A 17983-nucleotide genomic window follows, 5' to 3' on the forward strand; every position below is an offset into this window, starting at 1 on the left:
AATATACTACTCATAAACGACTTAATACTTAAAGAAAAAAAAAAAAAAAAGCCCACCATGAAATTCCTTCCCATCAAAGCTGACCAAACTACAAGGCTGATTAATATCACCTCTGGCTAGTATCAGCAACATAATTTATCTTTTTGTTTTCACTCATTAGCCAAGGAACACATTTGACTTACCTGTGAAATTAACAAGCCAGCAAAACACCTATAGCATTCAGCCACCTCATCAAAAACAATTTAATATTGGGAAAGCTGTAATCTTCTGGTTTTAAAATAATTTATTTAATAGGTCTGTTTTAATTTCATGTCTCAGAGCATACATTATTTAACCAAGAGGTGCTGGACACAGATTGTAAAAAGGGAGGAAACATTTAGGATAAGAAACTGCCTCAATTCCATTAGAATTTGATCCTACCTTGTAAAGTCTTGCTAGGATAAATTTCTATCATACTTCTTTTGTGCTTACAAAAAACATTAACTTCTGAATTTCCAATGTTGTAAATAAAAATTTTTACAATTAAGTATGCATTCAATTGACACACAAGGCAACCAAGTAATTGTCATCAACATTAGCATAATGTGTATTTCCTGTCACTGCACTAACATTAAACTAAACTTCAAACCACAAAAACATTGTGACTAACATTAAAAAGGCAAGCTGTAAGATACTCAAAGCTTATAAAGGACAAATTGCACATGGTTAAGATGGGACATCATTTGACAAGGGCTGGTGTTGTGCATATGGCTGCTTTTTTTTATAGGAAGGCCACCGGCAAACAGGGCAACAGTGTCGGCCCCCAGCCAACCACATCACAATGCAATTCTGATGGAACACATGACCGCAAGGCAACCCCATTAGCAAACATCCATTTTCAAAATTCTCTAGGCAAACAACACATTCAGTACAGTGCAGCATATCAGCAGGCCAAGTTAACCAATCAGGTTCCATATCTTCATTAGCATTATATGATCCATATGACCTTCCCTTTCTTTCATATGGGCTGGTCTGACAATATTTATTGGCACATGAACAAGCCTCAGCATCACAGTGACTTGCTCTTCCTGGAGAATTGTGAACTACACTTTGTTTATCTTCAAATACTTCCTTCTCACTGCTAAAAATGTCTGTGCTCTCGCTGTCTGAGTCATTTTCAATATCTTGAGAACCTTCCAACATTTCCTCTTCAGACTGGACTCCAAGACATTTAAATCGCCACATTGGCAAATTTTTTATGTAATCAGTTGGTATCAGAGGATGAAGCCAAAGGTCAGGGAAAGCTAATCGCTCCAAGAATAAGTCAGGGTCTTCGTCCCAATCAGATTCTACAGGAAAGTTCTGAAAAGAAGCAATCGGGTGGAAGAGGTAGCTGGTGTACCAGTCCCACAGACTTGATAACCATTCTAAGTTATTGGCATTGACTTCATCATTGTTGTTGTTGCGCCGCCTCTTCTTCTCAAAGTAATCAATTAGTAAACCGTGTCCAAGATACGTACTGAGAAACAGGGCTGGGTGTGAAGAATAAAACATCCAGTCTGCCCTTACCCATGAAGCCAGTGTGGTTGTATTGGAATATCTCAACAATTTTAAGCTATATTCATAAAAACTATCTAAGTAAGGGAGCTGTAAAAAGCCCAACACAGGTAGCCAGGAAATAATTAATAGAGAATTATATGTCCCTAAAGTGCTTATGAGAACCACAAATCGCTTTATGGTTGCTCCTTGTGTGATAAATAAGTCCATCCAAGCCATAAGATTAACTAGAACCAAGCTCAAAACAAACAGATCATTTACTTCAGGTTGCAATGAGCGCAAAAATGAATCCATGGCCTGAAGGGATATAAATTCACCTGTGTGGTTTCCATATCTGTAAATTCCTTCAGGAGTTCTAAGAATATATGATGGCATGTTATATACACCAATATCTGTCATATAACTCTTGTTGTCCCAATTTTCCACATTAACAAAAATAAACTCAACTCTTCCAGTAAACTTTATACTTAGTGCAGAGAAGAAAGCTGGGGGTTGGTCAAGGTTTGCAAATAGGTATATTTTTACCCAATATTGATCACTTTTATTCCATTCTTCTTTCAAATGTTCAGCATCATAAATGGTTTTGATCCGAGAAGCCGCATGAGCAGTTATCCACTTAAAAATGTGCTCTACTTCAATTTTGTGTCCACTATATTCTTTAAGCATGACTTTCCCTTTAGAAGTGCTAGTTTGTGGGACAGACATAATGAGTGTGGATCGTATCCAGCCTCTTCTTCTGCAGTATCTGTAAGAGAGTAAACCATAAGTAAAAGCCAGGCTGGCAGATGAGCTAGTTTGCTCATCTTCACTGTTGCACAATTTGTTTCCCCCTAACAAATTTTTTTGGCACTGAAAGATACTCTGCCCAAAACCAAATAACCTCCAAATAATCAAAAGTGGTATCAATACCTGGCAGTTGTACAAGAACGAAAGCAAGCTCTCTTTTTGTAGCTTTGTTTCCTGTTTCTGGTTTGTTTTTTATAGAAGAGTTTAGTCAAGGAAATCAACAAATACTTTAGCATCTATTATGTAGCTACTACTTCATTATGTGCTTATAAGATCCAAAAGAAAATAGGAAAATAATTCCTGCTCGAAAGGAATTTAAAATCCTATTAAGAAAAAAAAAACCCAGAAGTATAAAATCATATATATTCAATTACTAATGTAAAAGAAGTTCAAAAATAGGGAATATCACAGAGTTTGAGCTAGTGAAGATTTCATGAAAGGTTTAGGAAATGAATGAGGTCTTGAAGGTGGTTAGATTCAGATGGCCAAAGAAGAGAGAACAGATTATCCCACATGCAAGTCCCTGACTTGAACTCAAGTTCCTTGAGTGTAAGAGCCATGCTGCACCCATTTATTAACTCAAGCATCACAGGTTCTGTTACAAAGTAATAAACAAAAGTTCACCTAAGAAAGATCAAGTCCCATGCTTTTTATATTCTCTCATCTCTTTAATGAAGATCATGAAGAGGAGTATTTAATACAGATGAAACAAAGTAAGTTTTCAGATTAAGAAGAGATTCATTAAGAAGAGATTCATGGGCAGCCCCAGTGGCTCAGCAGTTTAGCCCTGCCTTCAGCCCAGGGTGTGATCCTGGAGACAGGGGATCAAGTCTCACATCAGGCTCCCTGCATGGAGCCTGCTTCTACCTCTGCCTGTGTCTCTGCCTCTCTCTCTCTCTCTGTGTGTCTCTCATGAATAAATAAATAAAATCTTAAAAAAAAAAAATTAAAGAAGAGATTCAGTTAGAGGATGAGTAAGTATAGAAGAATTTAACTAAAATTAAATCATCTGCTTATATTTATCCAGTGTGGTCATCACTCCAATCCTTTTGGAAATGGACAAATTCTTGCTATACTATTTGCGACATCACTCTCCCCCTAAAAACTAGATAAGAAATGAAAGGAAATACTGAAAAATAAAGACTGTCGTATGACAGTGGAGAAATTTTAAGTGCATTTTCCTTTTTTAAATAAAAAGTATTTTTTTTCCCAAAAACTTACCATGCAGAGTTTTCTGGTGTGTAAATTTATCTCAATAAAGATGAAAAAAAGAAAATCTACCATATGAAGGTACATTTTGTTCATTATAGATTTATAAATGTATGGTAATAAATGTTCAACTTATTTTCCTATTAAAAATATTTATATATATGTCCTAAGTGTTATCCTTTACTTAATAAACACAGATTACATCTCTGTGTGTGTGTCTATATATTTATTTATTTTTTATTTTAAATAATCTCTACACACAATGTGGGGCTTGAACTCACAACCCCAGGGATCAAGAGTCGCATGCACCTCTGACTGAGCCAGCCAGGTGCCCCAGCATGAATTATATTTTATTTAAATAAGCACACTACACATTTATATGATCAGACTGAAAGTCTCAACGTATGTCATATGATTTTATAACGATAATAAAATAAGTTGTATCTCAGAAATTTTGTGATATAACTTCAGATATATGAAGATAGCATGTTATGTCATAAAGACAAGGTTAGTAATGACTCTGAGATACTGTCTGGGTGACTCAGAATCACAGACCACAATTCAGCTTCTTGTTGAGTTGATTCACTTAACAGGATAGATTCCATTAATATCAATATTGCCCTAAGTGGTTTGAGAATTATGAATTCCTATAAGGAAAATATCTTTTATCCTTTAACACTGTGTTCATATAATGCAAAGTAGTAATTCATTGAATTTTTACCCTCTGCTCCCCAAAGCAACAAGTTAAATAAATTGCTTTATTTACATCTTAAATATCTTTAAGTAGCTTTAATTTTTAAATTTCACATGATACTTGTGATGACATATTTCTACTCTCGGTCATTCTTTTTATCTTCCTATAACTACATCAGAGAATACTGGCTTCTGAGTTATGACATAAATTGAATGCCAATCTTTCTGACAGAAGACCTACTGTGTAAAACAGGCAAAGAAGGACTTAGTGCATACATTTCTTCATGTATGTGCTTTCTTTTCAGGGTTAAGTGATAGCTTTAACTTTCTAGACTGAATACCATGAAAATAACTCTAGTTCTTAAACTAAACCTTCCAAGATTCTTAGAGAATTTGAAGACTAAAAATGATAGAAAATATGGTTAGTGAGTTTGTTACTCAAGTTTATGTGACATGTGGTACTTAAAAAGAAACCTTAGTATTTCTGTTTATATAATGTGGTTTCTTCAGAGATCATTGGTCTCCTTGGCCTTTCAGGCCTGCTCTCCAATCTCCCCTTCACTTTTCCCTTCTCTGCTTATTCCACTGGCCCTCTACCCATTTACTCTCACCAAAGGCCCTCCCGACCCATTTGCCACTCAGCTCCTGCAATTCCAATGTGGAGCTGCTCTTTACTATCCCCCATCTCTCCAACCCTCCAAAGACATACCCCACCTTGTTTTCTACTTTCTCAAAGAAAAGAAAAAAAAATATAGACCTAACAGAGGGCTTTTTAGCCTTGTAAGCTATATTGCTTTCTTGAGGGAATGAAAGAAATTACAGCCAGGCAAGCTGAGTATACTTGCAGGGAAATATTATAACTGCTGCCCAGCAGAGTCAGGTGGCGCCCAGAGGTGGTGGTCTTGAACATTCTTAGAGGAGCTAACAAAGTCAGGAAAGTACTGCTGTACAATGAGACCAACACATCTGAGGAGGCTGCCCTGAGGCCATCCTAGAGAAGGAACTCCAGTAAAGAAAGCAATACAAACACTGGGTTTAGGGAAAAGGACATTTCTAGGGGTAATTATAGGGCAGATAGAAATAAGTGTCTGCTTGCAAAGTGGAGGTCAGAATTATGACAAAAGATTTCAATCAGCACAAGCTATAAATGTGCCGAAGTCTTTTGGGAGGAAATTGAAACCAAACTGACTGAAGGCATACTCTTAAGAGTCACCCCCACTAGAAAGAATACAGAAGAATGACATAAAGAAAGACATTTCAGAAAGAAAGTAAAAAACTGCCAGTTTATCAAAAACTATTGATCAAGCACCTGGGTAACAGTGTGCTAAACATTATAATTAGCTTTCAGTTCGAATAGGCTTCTTATATCATTGTCTTCATTAATTAAGACAATTCTGGTCAGATCTCAGATTCTAAGAATTGCCTAATCAACTCACCTGGGGTCACTGGAACAATTAAAAGTGCCTGTACGTATTCCAAATCTTGACACCTTTTTCACCATTTTCTCCCAGTGGATTTTACCAACCAAGGGACTTCTGTCATTTGCTATGACCTATTTGTCCAGAAAGAAAAACAGAAACTTTAATTACCTAAAATGAAGTCAAACCAACCATTTATTATCTATAATATATCTTTACCTTTTGCAAAAAGATTCTGTTCCTGGTTATATCATCATTGCAATTCTCGTAGAAGGAAAAAATGTCCAACTGAAAAGGCTTAAAACACTGAATACAGTGCATTAACCTTCCACACTCTGTGGCAGTAGAGGGAATCAAAACAATATTAAGAAGCTAGCCACATTCTCCAACCTGTAGCCTATTCTCTAGAAATAAGTTACACAGGAAGAAAATGGCCTTTGGAGGCATTTCTCTGCTCTAAAAATTTAAAACAATAATCCAAATATAGCTTACTAGAAATTATCACATGTGGGTTCAATGAGTACAAATTTCACTTTTTTGAAGTATAATTATGGAGCCAAGAGTCAAACATATGTTTTCTATTAAACTATGCTTTGACTAAACCAATACTACTTCTATGGCTTTTTCTTAACAACCATGAAAAGGTTCTAACATATAAAAAGAATTACCATAATGAATTCTATGCTCTTGAACTTCTTCAAATTTGCAAATAGCTTTTAAACACAATTAAGATTGAGAAAAGTAAAAGATTTTTTTAAAAAGAAAAAAAAACTGTAAGTTAACCTTCAAAATGTATAATGCTTTCTTAGCCTTTCTAATTGTTAACACCTTTTCCTTTTATTCCCTAATCTTCCTGCTTTGAATGAGGCAGGACTTTGACAGACATAGGAGTAAAAAACAAAATTAAATGTTAAAAACAAAAACACAAAAACAACTAAATGGGAATGTAAAGGAAAGCCAAAATGTCTGAAGTCTTCATGAAACCATCTGTTTGATTTATTTTAAACCCAGGGTATATAGGCCAAGTTTATTTTAACAAATGCTATGTAACTGATGTTATCTAATTCAAAATTACAACACAATACTCTGGGGTCCGTTCTGGGAGGAAGGGACATTTTCATGTTCACAAAGCCTCCAGGAAGTGAAATCCCAGGTGTGTGTGTGAAATGAGTGCCAAGATATACTCCCTGGGAAACACAGGAATGGTATAGCTACCTCACTGTGGACTCTCTGCTGGGAAGCCTAACAAATTTCAAGGGCAGCAGAAAGAGAGCACATAGTGGTGACAAGTAACTTAAACTTCACTTTATAGGCACACAGATCACTGTCCACTAATCTCTGCTGTATACCATTGCTATTACCATATCATCCCCACATCTACAGACATATATGCTATATGTAACATTTTGTAATGACTCTGATGCTTCGTAAATACACAAACACATACACAATTTAGGGCATTAAACAAATGGTTTTGATGTGCTTCTTAGTGAAAATAGATGGCCTTATTGAGGGAGACACAAGTTATTATTAATTTTTTTTACGAGTTATTATTTAAATGCTTAGATGACTGAGGTAAAAAGAGGATAATCTGAGGACATGAAAGCTCTTTCTGAGGAGGTTCATGCCAGTTACATTACCCATTAAGTCCCTAACTCATTTTTCCACAGTCCAAAAGGGCTAGATATATTTTAACTGAATAGTCAGGAAGAAAAAGCAGGGCAGATATTTCTTTTCTTTTTTTTTTCCCTACTACTCAAGAGTCAGTATTGTATTTCTTTCCATCAAGTAATCAAGGAAATCTTGAACTTATTTTTCAGGTTACTGAGAAAGATTAAGAAGTTTCTGTCCAATCATACCACCATACTCCCTACTTCTTCTAAAGAACTCTTAAAGAACTTCCTTTTCACTTCCATTTCCTGATCAAGGCTGCAAATAACCCAAACATTTCAGGTCAGTGTTTATAACAACATTGCATCAAGGGGTTAAGATGCTGCTTTATTCAATGGAGTAAGTATGGCCCTAAGTCTAGGAGCATCTTTCAGGGAAGATCCTGACCATTGTACAGGTATTTTTCAGACTTACAAAAGCTCCAATGCTAGGAAAGGAAGTAGGAATGAGAGGGGTTGTCGGTAGACACTGCTGGTTACAGCACAGACAATACAAGTCTGTGATCAGAATGGGAACATCTGAGTAGGTACATGACAATGTTTAACCCTAGGGCCTTTTTTATTCAGCAAGCTGTTCCCTCACCTGCTTTTGAAGAGTTTAATGATCCCTAACACAGAGAGCCATGCAAAAACAAAAACTCCCCTAGGCATTAATTGCATGAAAGCATTTTATTTGACTTGAAAGTTACATTTATATAATTAGAAACAGCTCTGTTCAATGCCCTATATAGTTAGATCATTCAACTAAAGGTTTAACATAAATTTTGTAGAGGCTGAATTAAACCACCACTACACATTTTAATATTTTCACAAAATAACTCATCTGGCTGAGTCACATGGTACAATCAAATACTCTAACCTATTACTACTGGGTCACACCATTAAGAATTCCCAACTTACAGCTCATATCCAAAAGTATGCACGATGATTCTGAGTGGCACTCACACTGCTCATCTTATTAAAAGCAGAGACATATTCCTCGGCAGTTCAAGAAGGATGTTGTGTTCTCTGTGGGGAGTATTTTCAGAGACTAGAAAAAAACTAGATCAAAGTACAGCCTGAATTCCAAGTCTGGAACAGAGTTGGCAGCATAGGCTGGAAGTGAAGGAATCTTTCCCTCCTCCTTCCCAGGTTATCTGCCTCTCTAACTGGCATTCCTATACTTGTTCACCATTGCATTTCCTACAGCTAGTATAGTGCCTAACTCATTTGGGTGCTCATTAAATATTTATGTAGAACTAAATTATTTCAGCTTTTTACATCTTAGTAACTTCATTCTTTTACTTCTGACTAAACATGTTCTCGAAAGCCACCAACTTTTTGGTATCTGTTATAAGTCCCTTCCCTAGCAACCTGTCATCTGGAATATTTTCTGGACAAACATTAGCATAAATACTACCTTGCTATGCAATTGCATATCAATGTTCTTGATCCCAGTCAGACATAAGGACTTTCAATTCAATGAATTTAAAAATATACTTTTCTCCAGGAAAAAACTACCACAATTTTCCTACATTCCATTTCACTAATAGAGTTCTTTAGGATTTCTCAAGATGCTAGCACCATCATGGACCATGTAACTCAACTGAAAGATACTTATAAACTAAGATTTTTACTGGTCTACACATTTTAGTAAACCAAACTAAGCTGTCTTATGGCACAGGCTATAGGTTATTTATCTTTGTGCCCTCAATTCTAATCACAAGGTTCAGCTGGCACACATTAGATTTCAATAAATATTTGTTAGATGGTTAGATGAATGTATAAAACCAGTGGTTTGCTGGTAGATGTTTAACAACTAGCTCTCCAAAATAAAAAGGAAATTCTGATTTCTATTACTTGCTGATTTCCTAGGTATAAATACTCCCATATGGCTGATTTCAAGTTACCAACATGTTATCTCTAAACATGGGAGTTGGGAAGGGATGTTAACAATCACCCTTCATGAAACAGTATGAGCTGCCTCCACCACACCATATACACAACTGTGTTGGACAGTGTGTGATATTAAATCCCATATTTTCTGAAGTCAACCTTGTGTAGTCTAGTTAATCTTACAAAGAAAAACTGAAAAACAAAAAAACAAACAAACAAAAAAAGAAAAACTGGACCTCAGGTTATTGTTTATTCCCTTGCATGGGTATTTTAAGTGTACACTGGTATAAGAAAAAAACGTGTATTTTTGCCTAATTTTTAGAGGTGAATTTTATTACTAACCAGAACATCTGCCATATAAGTTTAGGCTAAATTAAATAACAAAACTCCATAGAACAGTAATGCTGGGTTATGATATTTTCTGCATCTCAATATTTCATTATTTATGGGGAGTTTCTACTTTCAAAATCATAGACCAACTTAAATAAATATATGCAAATTATATAAAATCATTAAAAGTGAGGACAAGTGATTGACAGAAACAAAATTCAGTGGTATTTAATTATTTCTTTGGTATCCCTACTAGCTTTCTTTATGAGTAAGCAGAAATAAAAGTTTTTCATCAGTACAAAATAAACAATAAAGTAGCTTGCCATGTACTTCACTTTTATAATAGTGTCAAGAAAGGAATGAACAGGTTAAAATCTCCCTGAACAAAAGTATTGTCTAGAACAAAGGTAAATAAGTTTTAAGACAGCTATTAACATTTTTTTAGCCAAACAGGAAATATAACAACAATATTTCAGTAAATATTGACCCAAAGCTTTACTTTAGATCACATGATGCTTTTTCACTGCTATCTCAATTCCAGTGATGTTAAATTCCTTATGATGGGGATAAAGCCAGTTGGGAACAAATATCACAGTCCTTCTTTGAACACGGTCAAAAAAGGGAAATAGAAATGCTAAGATAAACCCATAAAACCCACGGAGCATGGTAGCTTTCCACTTCAGAAGCCTAGCCACTGTTCCATCTACCTCTCTAAGAGTTTTCTGAAGAAAAAAAAAAAAAAGTAACTGTCTTCAATTTATGCTACTCAGAAGACTGGGTGGTGGTAAGATCAAAGAATCCACAACACTGAAAGATAACTAATGAAAGATATGAACTGAGGTTAAGAACAAAGCAGGAAAACTTAAATTTGTTAGAACTATTAGGAAAAGAAAGAGGACTCAGTTGTTCCATGAGTTACATAGTATATTGATGATAAAGATGTCCCATATGTGTTGCTGCCTGGAAAACTAAAATTAGTTCTTTTTACCTCATATTATAGAGAATACAGATAGACATGGAAAAGCTTGACATGCAATGGAGCATCCTAATACTCTGGTTCAATGTAAGGTTAATTCATGAGCATCAATATATCTTAAAACATTTGAGGAGAGAAAGATATAAAGACCATTAACATGCATCATTCAGAAAGTAAAAGTGTGAGTTGCCCAGAAGATAGAAATCATAAGAAATATAGGATGAACTAAATAAATTATACAAATTCACTTTTCTCGTGTAGTGTCATCATTCCACATGTAATGTCACCAAAAAAGATAAATCAACCTAGATTACCAATCCATTCCAGAAAAATAATGAGCTAACCATGTGATGGAATAGCTAAGTCATATACCCAGTTATTAAAGTCACACTTTCCCTAAATAAGTAAATCTAGACATCCTTTCAATGACATCACTTAAGAAGTCTAAAGTGCTAATTATCAGTCGAATGCCATCTAACTACATTTTTTCTCAATAAATACAAAAGAAAACCATAATTCATAATTTCTCCCAGAAAAATGCGAGAAAAAGACCTCTGATATGCTAAATATTTCTTACACAGGAAACCTAAAATAAAGGCAATCTGAAGAGGATTGAACTGGCTGGGATCTATGCGCACTCAAAAATTAAAAAAAAAAAAAAGAGCAAACTAAAATTAGCTTCTTCTAAAATAAATAGAAAAGAATAATTCAAATTACTAAAAACAGGATTTTTAAAGTTTCCTTTCACAAGAGATTAGATAAACATGACCTGAACTGAAACAGTGATGAGCAACTGAGAGAATACTTATTTTCTAACAGACATTTCAGACATTTTCAATTTAAAAACAAAAAAACAATAGGTTTCTTTTAAGAGCTTAAACCAATGTCTGTGCTGATTAGGTTAGCTGGTGACTTCAGAATGCCTGAAGACATAGTTTCAATCTCAATCTTCTCGGTTGTCCTGGCAAGAGACTGTTCTAACCTAAGCCAGCCATCTGACATATGTAAGCCACTGGCCCCAAGGGACACAAGCCAGACACTGGTGATCAGTGCAAGTCCTGAAAGTCACTGGAAAATTAAGTGTATGTCCTATTACCAAAACACATGGAAAACTATATAAATATATTCTATTTTTCTTAGGAGTCATTTTTTAACTACTAATATCTTGTGAGGCTTAACAAATTTTCAGAGGAAAATAATTTAATGATTAAAATTTATAATGTTTACATTCACTATCATTCTTTATCTGTTCTTCATTTCATTCAAGCGTCACCTTATCAGAGAATTTTTTTGCCACTCTGTCTCCTTACCTTACTTTTCTTCTTAGCATTTTCCACTAATTTGATGCTATATTAAATATTTACTTATTTATTGCCTACCTCTCCCAACTGGAAAGTGAGAGCAAGGACTTAGCCTTGTGTATGTTCCTGGTATATTTCCAGAACCTGGCATACAACTAACTGCTAAATAAACTATTTGAATTTTGTCACATTATTAACAGAGTTTAATCCATGTTTATCTTTATTTTTTTTTTTTAAGATTTTATTTATTTGAGAGAGAGTGCATGTCCATGAGTTGAGGAAGGGGCAGAGGAGGAGAGGGAGAGAGAATCCGAAGCAGGCTCTACACTCAGTGGGGATACAGGACTTGATCCCACAACTGCGAGATCATGAGCTAAACTGAAACCAAGAGTTGGAGGCTTAACCGACTGAGTCACCCAGGACCCCCATGCTTATCTTTTTTTTTTTTTTTTTAAGATTTTATTTATTTGATTGAGAGACAGGACACGTGCATGAGTAGGAGGAGGGGGAGATGGAGAGGGAGAAGGAGACTCTCCCCACTGAGCAGGGAGCTGGATGTACGGCTCCATCTCAGAACCCTGAGATCGTGACTTGAGCCAAAGGCAGACACTTAACCAACCGAGCCACCCAGGCACTTCTATCTTTAATAGAACATTAAAGAGGAGTAGATCATTTACAAGCAAGAATATACATTAAGTAGTGAACCAGAATGTATTCATTGTTTATAGGTAGAATCCTATATACCAAAAAAATTTCTTGACTTTTGACATGGCTTTTCCAAATTTGGAAGGTATTCAGTATCTATTTATTATTCATCTCTATGGGATCATTCAATGTATGGACAAATATTTAGAGAACACAGGTACATAGGACAGGCTATTCAACTCAACCTCAGTAAATAAAACTAAAATTATCAAAACCAATCAGTCTTTCTTGATCAGACCATAAGATATAAGTATCTGGGAAAAGAAATGGAATAACTATTTACTTATAAATTAAAGTTTTAGAGATACTAGTTTATTTCTCAATATCAATTAATTCACAGAGAAATAAACTAGAATTTGATGGTAACATATAGACTAACATAACATAACACATAACCTCCCAGATTCTCCTTTTGCTGAATTTAAAAACTATAGAATTAGATTATTTGGCAGGTAAAAGGTCAAACACAATAGGAAGACTGCATGTAAACGAAGTCATGAATAGCTAATGTAATCACCTGAAGAATTCCTAAAACTCAACTCTTTAGCCCCATGCACAACAGTATTATTCCAACCTCTTTAGATGTATATATTTTATTTGTGGCCAAGTACAACAAAAAATCTGTCTATCCACAATTATATTGCAAATCTATGACAGGATCAGATCTGCATGTAAGGTCTCTGAACTCAGATTTTTCTACTATATTTTGATGTCATTGTTCTCAGTAAGAAATATGAAGAAGCTATTTTGATTTTTTATACTCCAGGTCAAACTTAGCCAACCCCAGTGTGGAATGATAACAGTACTGGACAAGAAATCTGGGGTCCTGGGACTGGATACTGATTCAATAATCATAATTTTAGCCAAAATCATGCTGTTAGTTTACTTGATATTTTAAGTGGTCTTGTATTTTTAAAAATTTAAATAACTTTAGCTTGCCCTCAGTAATATTTATGAAATTACATGTTCAATAGAATATTGACTTTTCTAATTTGCATTAAAATTCATAAATGATAATATGTGCCCACTCATTTACTATGAGTGGTACATGAACCACACTTTGGGAAGCATAAAAGACTAAGTTTTAGACCCTTCATAACTCTACAACTTTAACATGCTAATTAAATTTCACAGTTTTGATATCACAAGGGCTAGGGTTTAAAATGATCACTTCATCCAATTTTGTAAGCAAAGCAACGAGCACTTCCCACCATTCCCCACAGTATCTCTTCCCCTATAGTCACAAAGTTGGCTATTGGCCTAATAGAAGGATTCTCTTACTTTTACTTCACGGTTCTTCATTTAGATACAAAAACCATTTGGATCACTGAATTAAAAACTGGAGTTCACCAAAACTAAAACGTAATCATTCAACATAAGGGATATATCTGTGTTTCTTACTTTAATGAAGATCCAACGAGTACAATGGATTTGTTTCTGCTGATTCTAAACAAAACAGTCAACTCTCTTTCCCCAAAGCTTCCTCTCTCCCTCTTCAATTTTCATTTTCCTTGGTCTATAAAACCAAGACACCAGAGCCGCCCTATGAGGACTGAGTTTTGTTTAAGAAAAACATGACACAAGTATAAAGGAGTGCCACCAGCTGTTGTATACTATTTTGGTAAAAATAATTTCACTTCTATCACTGTTTCTGATACCTGAACTAGCCAGATGCCATCTTTTGTGTCTTCTACAAGCTCATAGAAGTGCATTTCACCACTGAAATTGGTACTAGAAACGGATTCAGATGCTTCCTCTTCCTTGAGTGCAGAATAGAGCTCACCTTCCATCAAGTCACCTGAAGAAAGGAAAAAACACTAGTAAAATTTCAAAAATTCTACATTCCCAACTTCAATGATTAATTTCATTTTACACCATTAAAACTCATGTAACAATACTTCCATTTCAGTCTATAGAAAAGTAGAACCTGAATACATCCATTTAAGATTCACTCAATAGATATGTCATAAGAACCTACTATGTGGGACACCTGGGTGGCTCAGCAGTTGAGCGTCTGCCTTTGGCCTAGGGCATGATCCCAGGATCGAGTTCCACATCGGGCTCCCTGCATGGAGCCTGCTTCTCTCTCTGCCTCACTCTGTCTCTCTGTGTCTCTCATGAATAAATAAATAAAATCTTAAAAAAAAAAAAAAAAAAGAACCTACTATGTGTCAGACAAAAACGAACAGACAAAAATCCATCTTCTCATGGAGCTTATATTCTAGTGGAGTCATCACATAATTCATTAGGAAATTAAGTAATTTCCTGGTAAGTCCAAAAAGCCATCACAGTATTATTTAGTTTTGTGTATAACATATCCAGGCATCAAATAATTTTTAAACAGTATAATTTACATACTTCTGACTTACAAGATTTAGAAACGGGTTTACAGAACTTCCCATCACCATCTTCTTAAAAAAGTAATAGGGCTTTATAAGACTTGAAAGTTAGATATAAAAGATTACTTATAAGAAAAATACTCAAACTTAGTGTAAATTGAGAGCTTGTATCATCACATAAAAAGTAAACACTAACATCAAATTATTTTAATTTTTGTCCTAAATGTGAAAACAAGCATGACAGCAGTAAAATCATTTACAACAAATATTTAAATGATAAAGTTAAATTGCTATACCAAGACCTCTGCTATAAAATGTATGAAGTGAGTCATATTTTTGTGGGCTGTGTGTATTCTTTAAATGATATGTGCATTGTTTGTACACTCAAAGTGACAAGTATTTTCAGGCCCAAAGGAAGCAACACTAAATAAAAGTCAAAAGAGAAAAGTGTTACTAAATTTTTTTTTGCCATGTGAAATGATTTGGCTTTGGCCAAATCAAAGCAGTTGAGACTTCTAAACCTAGAAAATTCATTTATTAGGGATCTATTTTACTTCATTTCCCATCCCCCCGCCCCCGCAGAAGTAAGTCACCATAAACCAATCAGTAAACAAGAGGCAAGAAAAAAAAAAAAAAAACAAAACAACCCTGATTTTATATTTTCTCTAAAAAAAAAGTATCACATCTACAGAAGGTTCCCTCCTCTACCCTAATTGTGAGATACAAATCTGATCATGCTTAACCTGCAAATATGTGATTGCTAAACTCTTCTGGAGTTAGTATTCTTGTCTATCACACAACATGGCTATAGAGTACTAAATAAGGAAAAAAAAAAAACTGTCTTGTAAAAGACACAGTAGACATTTATACTTGAAACAACAAAAAAGATAACCATCAGTTTCAACTGCTTCCTACAGCAACCCAGAATGTCTTTCTCAAGTTACAGTACATTCCCCTTCTAGGACATTTACCTAAACAAAGATATATTTTGTCCAGGAGTGAAAAAAAAACTAACCATATTTCTTATTCAATCCTACCCCCAATCCAACAGTTACTGACAACGCATAAAGATGCTAAATAAATATTGTCTTAGTACTATTTCAATTCTATTTCTCTAGCCACTTAACTTGATGCAGCAGTGTGTGTGACCTCTAAAAGGAAGGAAAGGAAAAAAAAGTTTACATCCAAGACATAAAGATTTAAAAAAAAAAAAAAAAAAAAAAAAAAAACCCTGAAACATAAACTCTTCCAAAACAAAACAAGGTAGGCATTCACAAAACACATCCACTTTATATTTTCCCCAAACATAAAGCATGAAAAGCTAATAACGTACAGTGTACACTTCCTCTTTATCTAAACTCCTTATTTAAAATTTAAATCTTAGCCCTACATGCCTCTTTGATACTAAGCATTCCGATATTTTTCCTTCCTGATACCATGCTAATACCATCCTGACAAATACTGCTATCTACAGACAGCGTCTTGGGGTTTTCCTTTTCTTCTATCCCTGTAAGTTTCAACGGACAAATGATGCTTTCCAGGCTGTCCGTAACCGGTGGACATTCCCTAAATTTTAAGAAAATCGTTTCTTAGTAAGCAAGCCGTGCTAAGAAGCTGCACTTAGACCGGTTATTTGAAAAACAAACAAACCTTAAAGACACGGCAACACCCCTACAAATAATTCCAGCCGCCTTCTCAAAACTGGGACTTCTTTCTTTTTCTTTTTTTTTGGTAGAAAACCCGGGCAGCTCTGGGAGTAGCCTGGTTAACCCTTCCGGGGAGGGGACGCCTCACTCCAGAGGGACGCACACTCCGCCCCGGCCACCGGGCACCCCGATACTCGCCTGACTTTTCCACCAGCTCCCGGACATCCTTCTTCTCGGGCAGCCCCGAGTACCCCAGCCCCCGGCACTCCAGGATGGTCTTCAGCTTCTTGAAGCTCAGCGCCACCGGATCCACCAGCTGGGTGGCAAAGATGCCGGTTTCGTACCACACAATGGCCTCAAAAAACCTGGCCAGGACGAACAAGACCAGAAAATAGAGGAGCAGGAAGAAGAGCTTCAGCCACATCTTCGCCTCCGTCTTCTCTCCTCCCAGAGAGCTCGAGGACGAAAACAGAAGGGCGCGGCGCGGCGCGGGGGCGCGGGGAGCGGGGCGCGGGGCGCGGGGCGCGGGGCGCGGGCACTGTCCCGGCGGGGCCCTCCGCCGCCCTCACTGGCGCGCCATCGCCGCCCGGGGGCCGGGGGCCGGGGGCCGGGGGCCGGGGGCCGGGGCTTCGGCTACCGCGCGGGGGTGAGAAGACACGACGGGCACAGGCGCAGGGCCGCGCGCGGGGCCTTCCAGCCTGGAGACGAGGAGAATGATGGGGGAGGGGGGGGCCTAAAAAACCCCCATCAGTCCAACACCGAAAGGAGCGGGGCGCCGAGGGACGCTCCCCGGGCGGCGGGTCGGCCTCCCAGCCCCGTAATCTCAAGGGGGAGGGAGGAGCCCCCCGCCCCCGCCAACCATTCAGGTCCACAAAGGAAGCAGGGTCCGGGCGGGAGGCCGGGGCCGGAGGGGCAGCGGCCCGGGAGGCGGTTGGGCCGGCGGCGGCGGGCGGCGGGCGGTCAGGCGGGCGCGGCGCTCGGCCTGGCGAGGCCCCGGGCCCGGAGCGGGGAGGAGCGGCCGCCGCAGCGCCGCGCCCGGCGCCCAGGCCCCAGGCCCCGCCGGCCGCCCAGGCTCCGCGAGAGGCGCGGCGGGCGCGGCGGCGGCGGCGGCTGCGGCGGGCGCGGCGGCGGCGGCGGCGGCTCCAGGTTCTCTCGGGCCGGCGGGCGGCGCCGCGGCCCGGCCCGGGAGGGGGCGGCGCGGTCTCCGCAGAGAGAAATAGGGCGCGCGGGCCGACGGTCCGGGAGAAGGGAAGCAAAAATAGGCCCGAGACGGCTCCCTGGGCGGCTTCCTGGCCACGCAGCACCCGCCCCGCTCAGCTGGGCGGCGCGGACCTCGGCCGCCGTCCCAGACGCCCCCGCCACCTCGCGAGGCCGCCGCCGCCGCCTCGGGAGCAGAGGAGCAGCTGAGGCCGCTGCCCGGGCCGAGACATAACAACTGACGTCGACGGCGGGGCGGGGCGGGGCCGGGGTGGGCGGGGCGGGGCGGGGCCGGGCGGGCG

At 38.2% G+C, this 17983-nt stretch overlaps 1 protein-coding gene across 1 annotated transcript; it reads right to left on the reverse strand.

Annotated features, from left to right (window-relative positions):
- Window positions 1–265: 265 nt before the first annotated feature.
- On the reverse strand, window positions 266–17002 carry RNF103 (ring finger protein 103). Its single transcript, XM_072770115.1, has 4 exons — window positions 16683–17002; window positions 14158–14297; window positions 5661–5776; window positions 266–2281 (listed from the first exon to the last, which is right to left on the reverse strand). The coding sequence occupies exons 1-4, from the start codon at window positions 16906–16908 to the stop codon at window positions 706–708; spliced, it is 2058 nt and encodes a 685-aa protein (XP_072626216.1). The 5' UTR covers window positions 16909–17002; the 3' UTR covers window positions 266–705.
- Between the last annotated feature and the right edge of the window lie 981 nt (window positions 17003–17983).

The sequence above is a fragment of the Canis lupus genome, chromosome 12 (genome assembly GCF_048164855.1).
Source record: "Canis lupus baileyi chromosome 12, mCanLup2.hap1, whole genome shotgun sequence".
In the NCBI taxonomy this organism is placed as follows: Eukaryota; Metazoa; Chordata; class Mammalia; order Carnivora; family Canidae; genus Canis; species Canis lupus.

Excerpts from the sequence above, each read along its gene's own strand:
- RNF103 (XM_072770115.1), bottom strand. The coding sequence starts at position 16,908 with ATGTGGCTGAAGCTCTTCTTCCTGCTCCTCTATTTTCTGGTCTTGTTC. Across the intron at positions 14,298-16,682 it reads GGAGCTGGTGGAAAAGTCAG|GTGACTTGATGGAAGGTGAG; the intron begins GCGAGTATCGGG and ends TCCTTTCTTCAG. Across the intron at positions 5,777-14,157 it reads ATGGCATCTGGCTAGTTCAG|GTCATAGCAAATGACAGAAG; the intron begins GTATCAGAAACA and ends CTGGACAAATAG.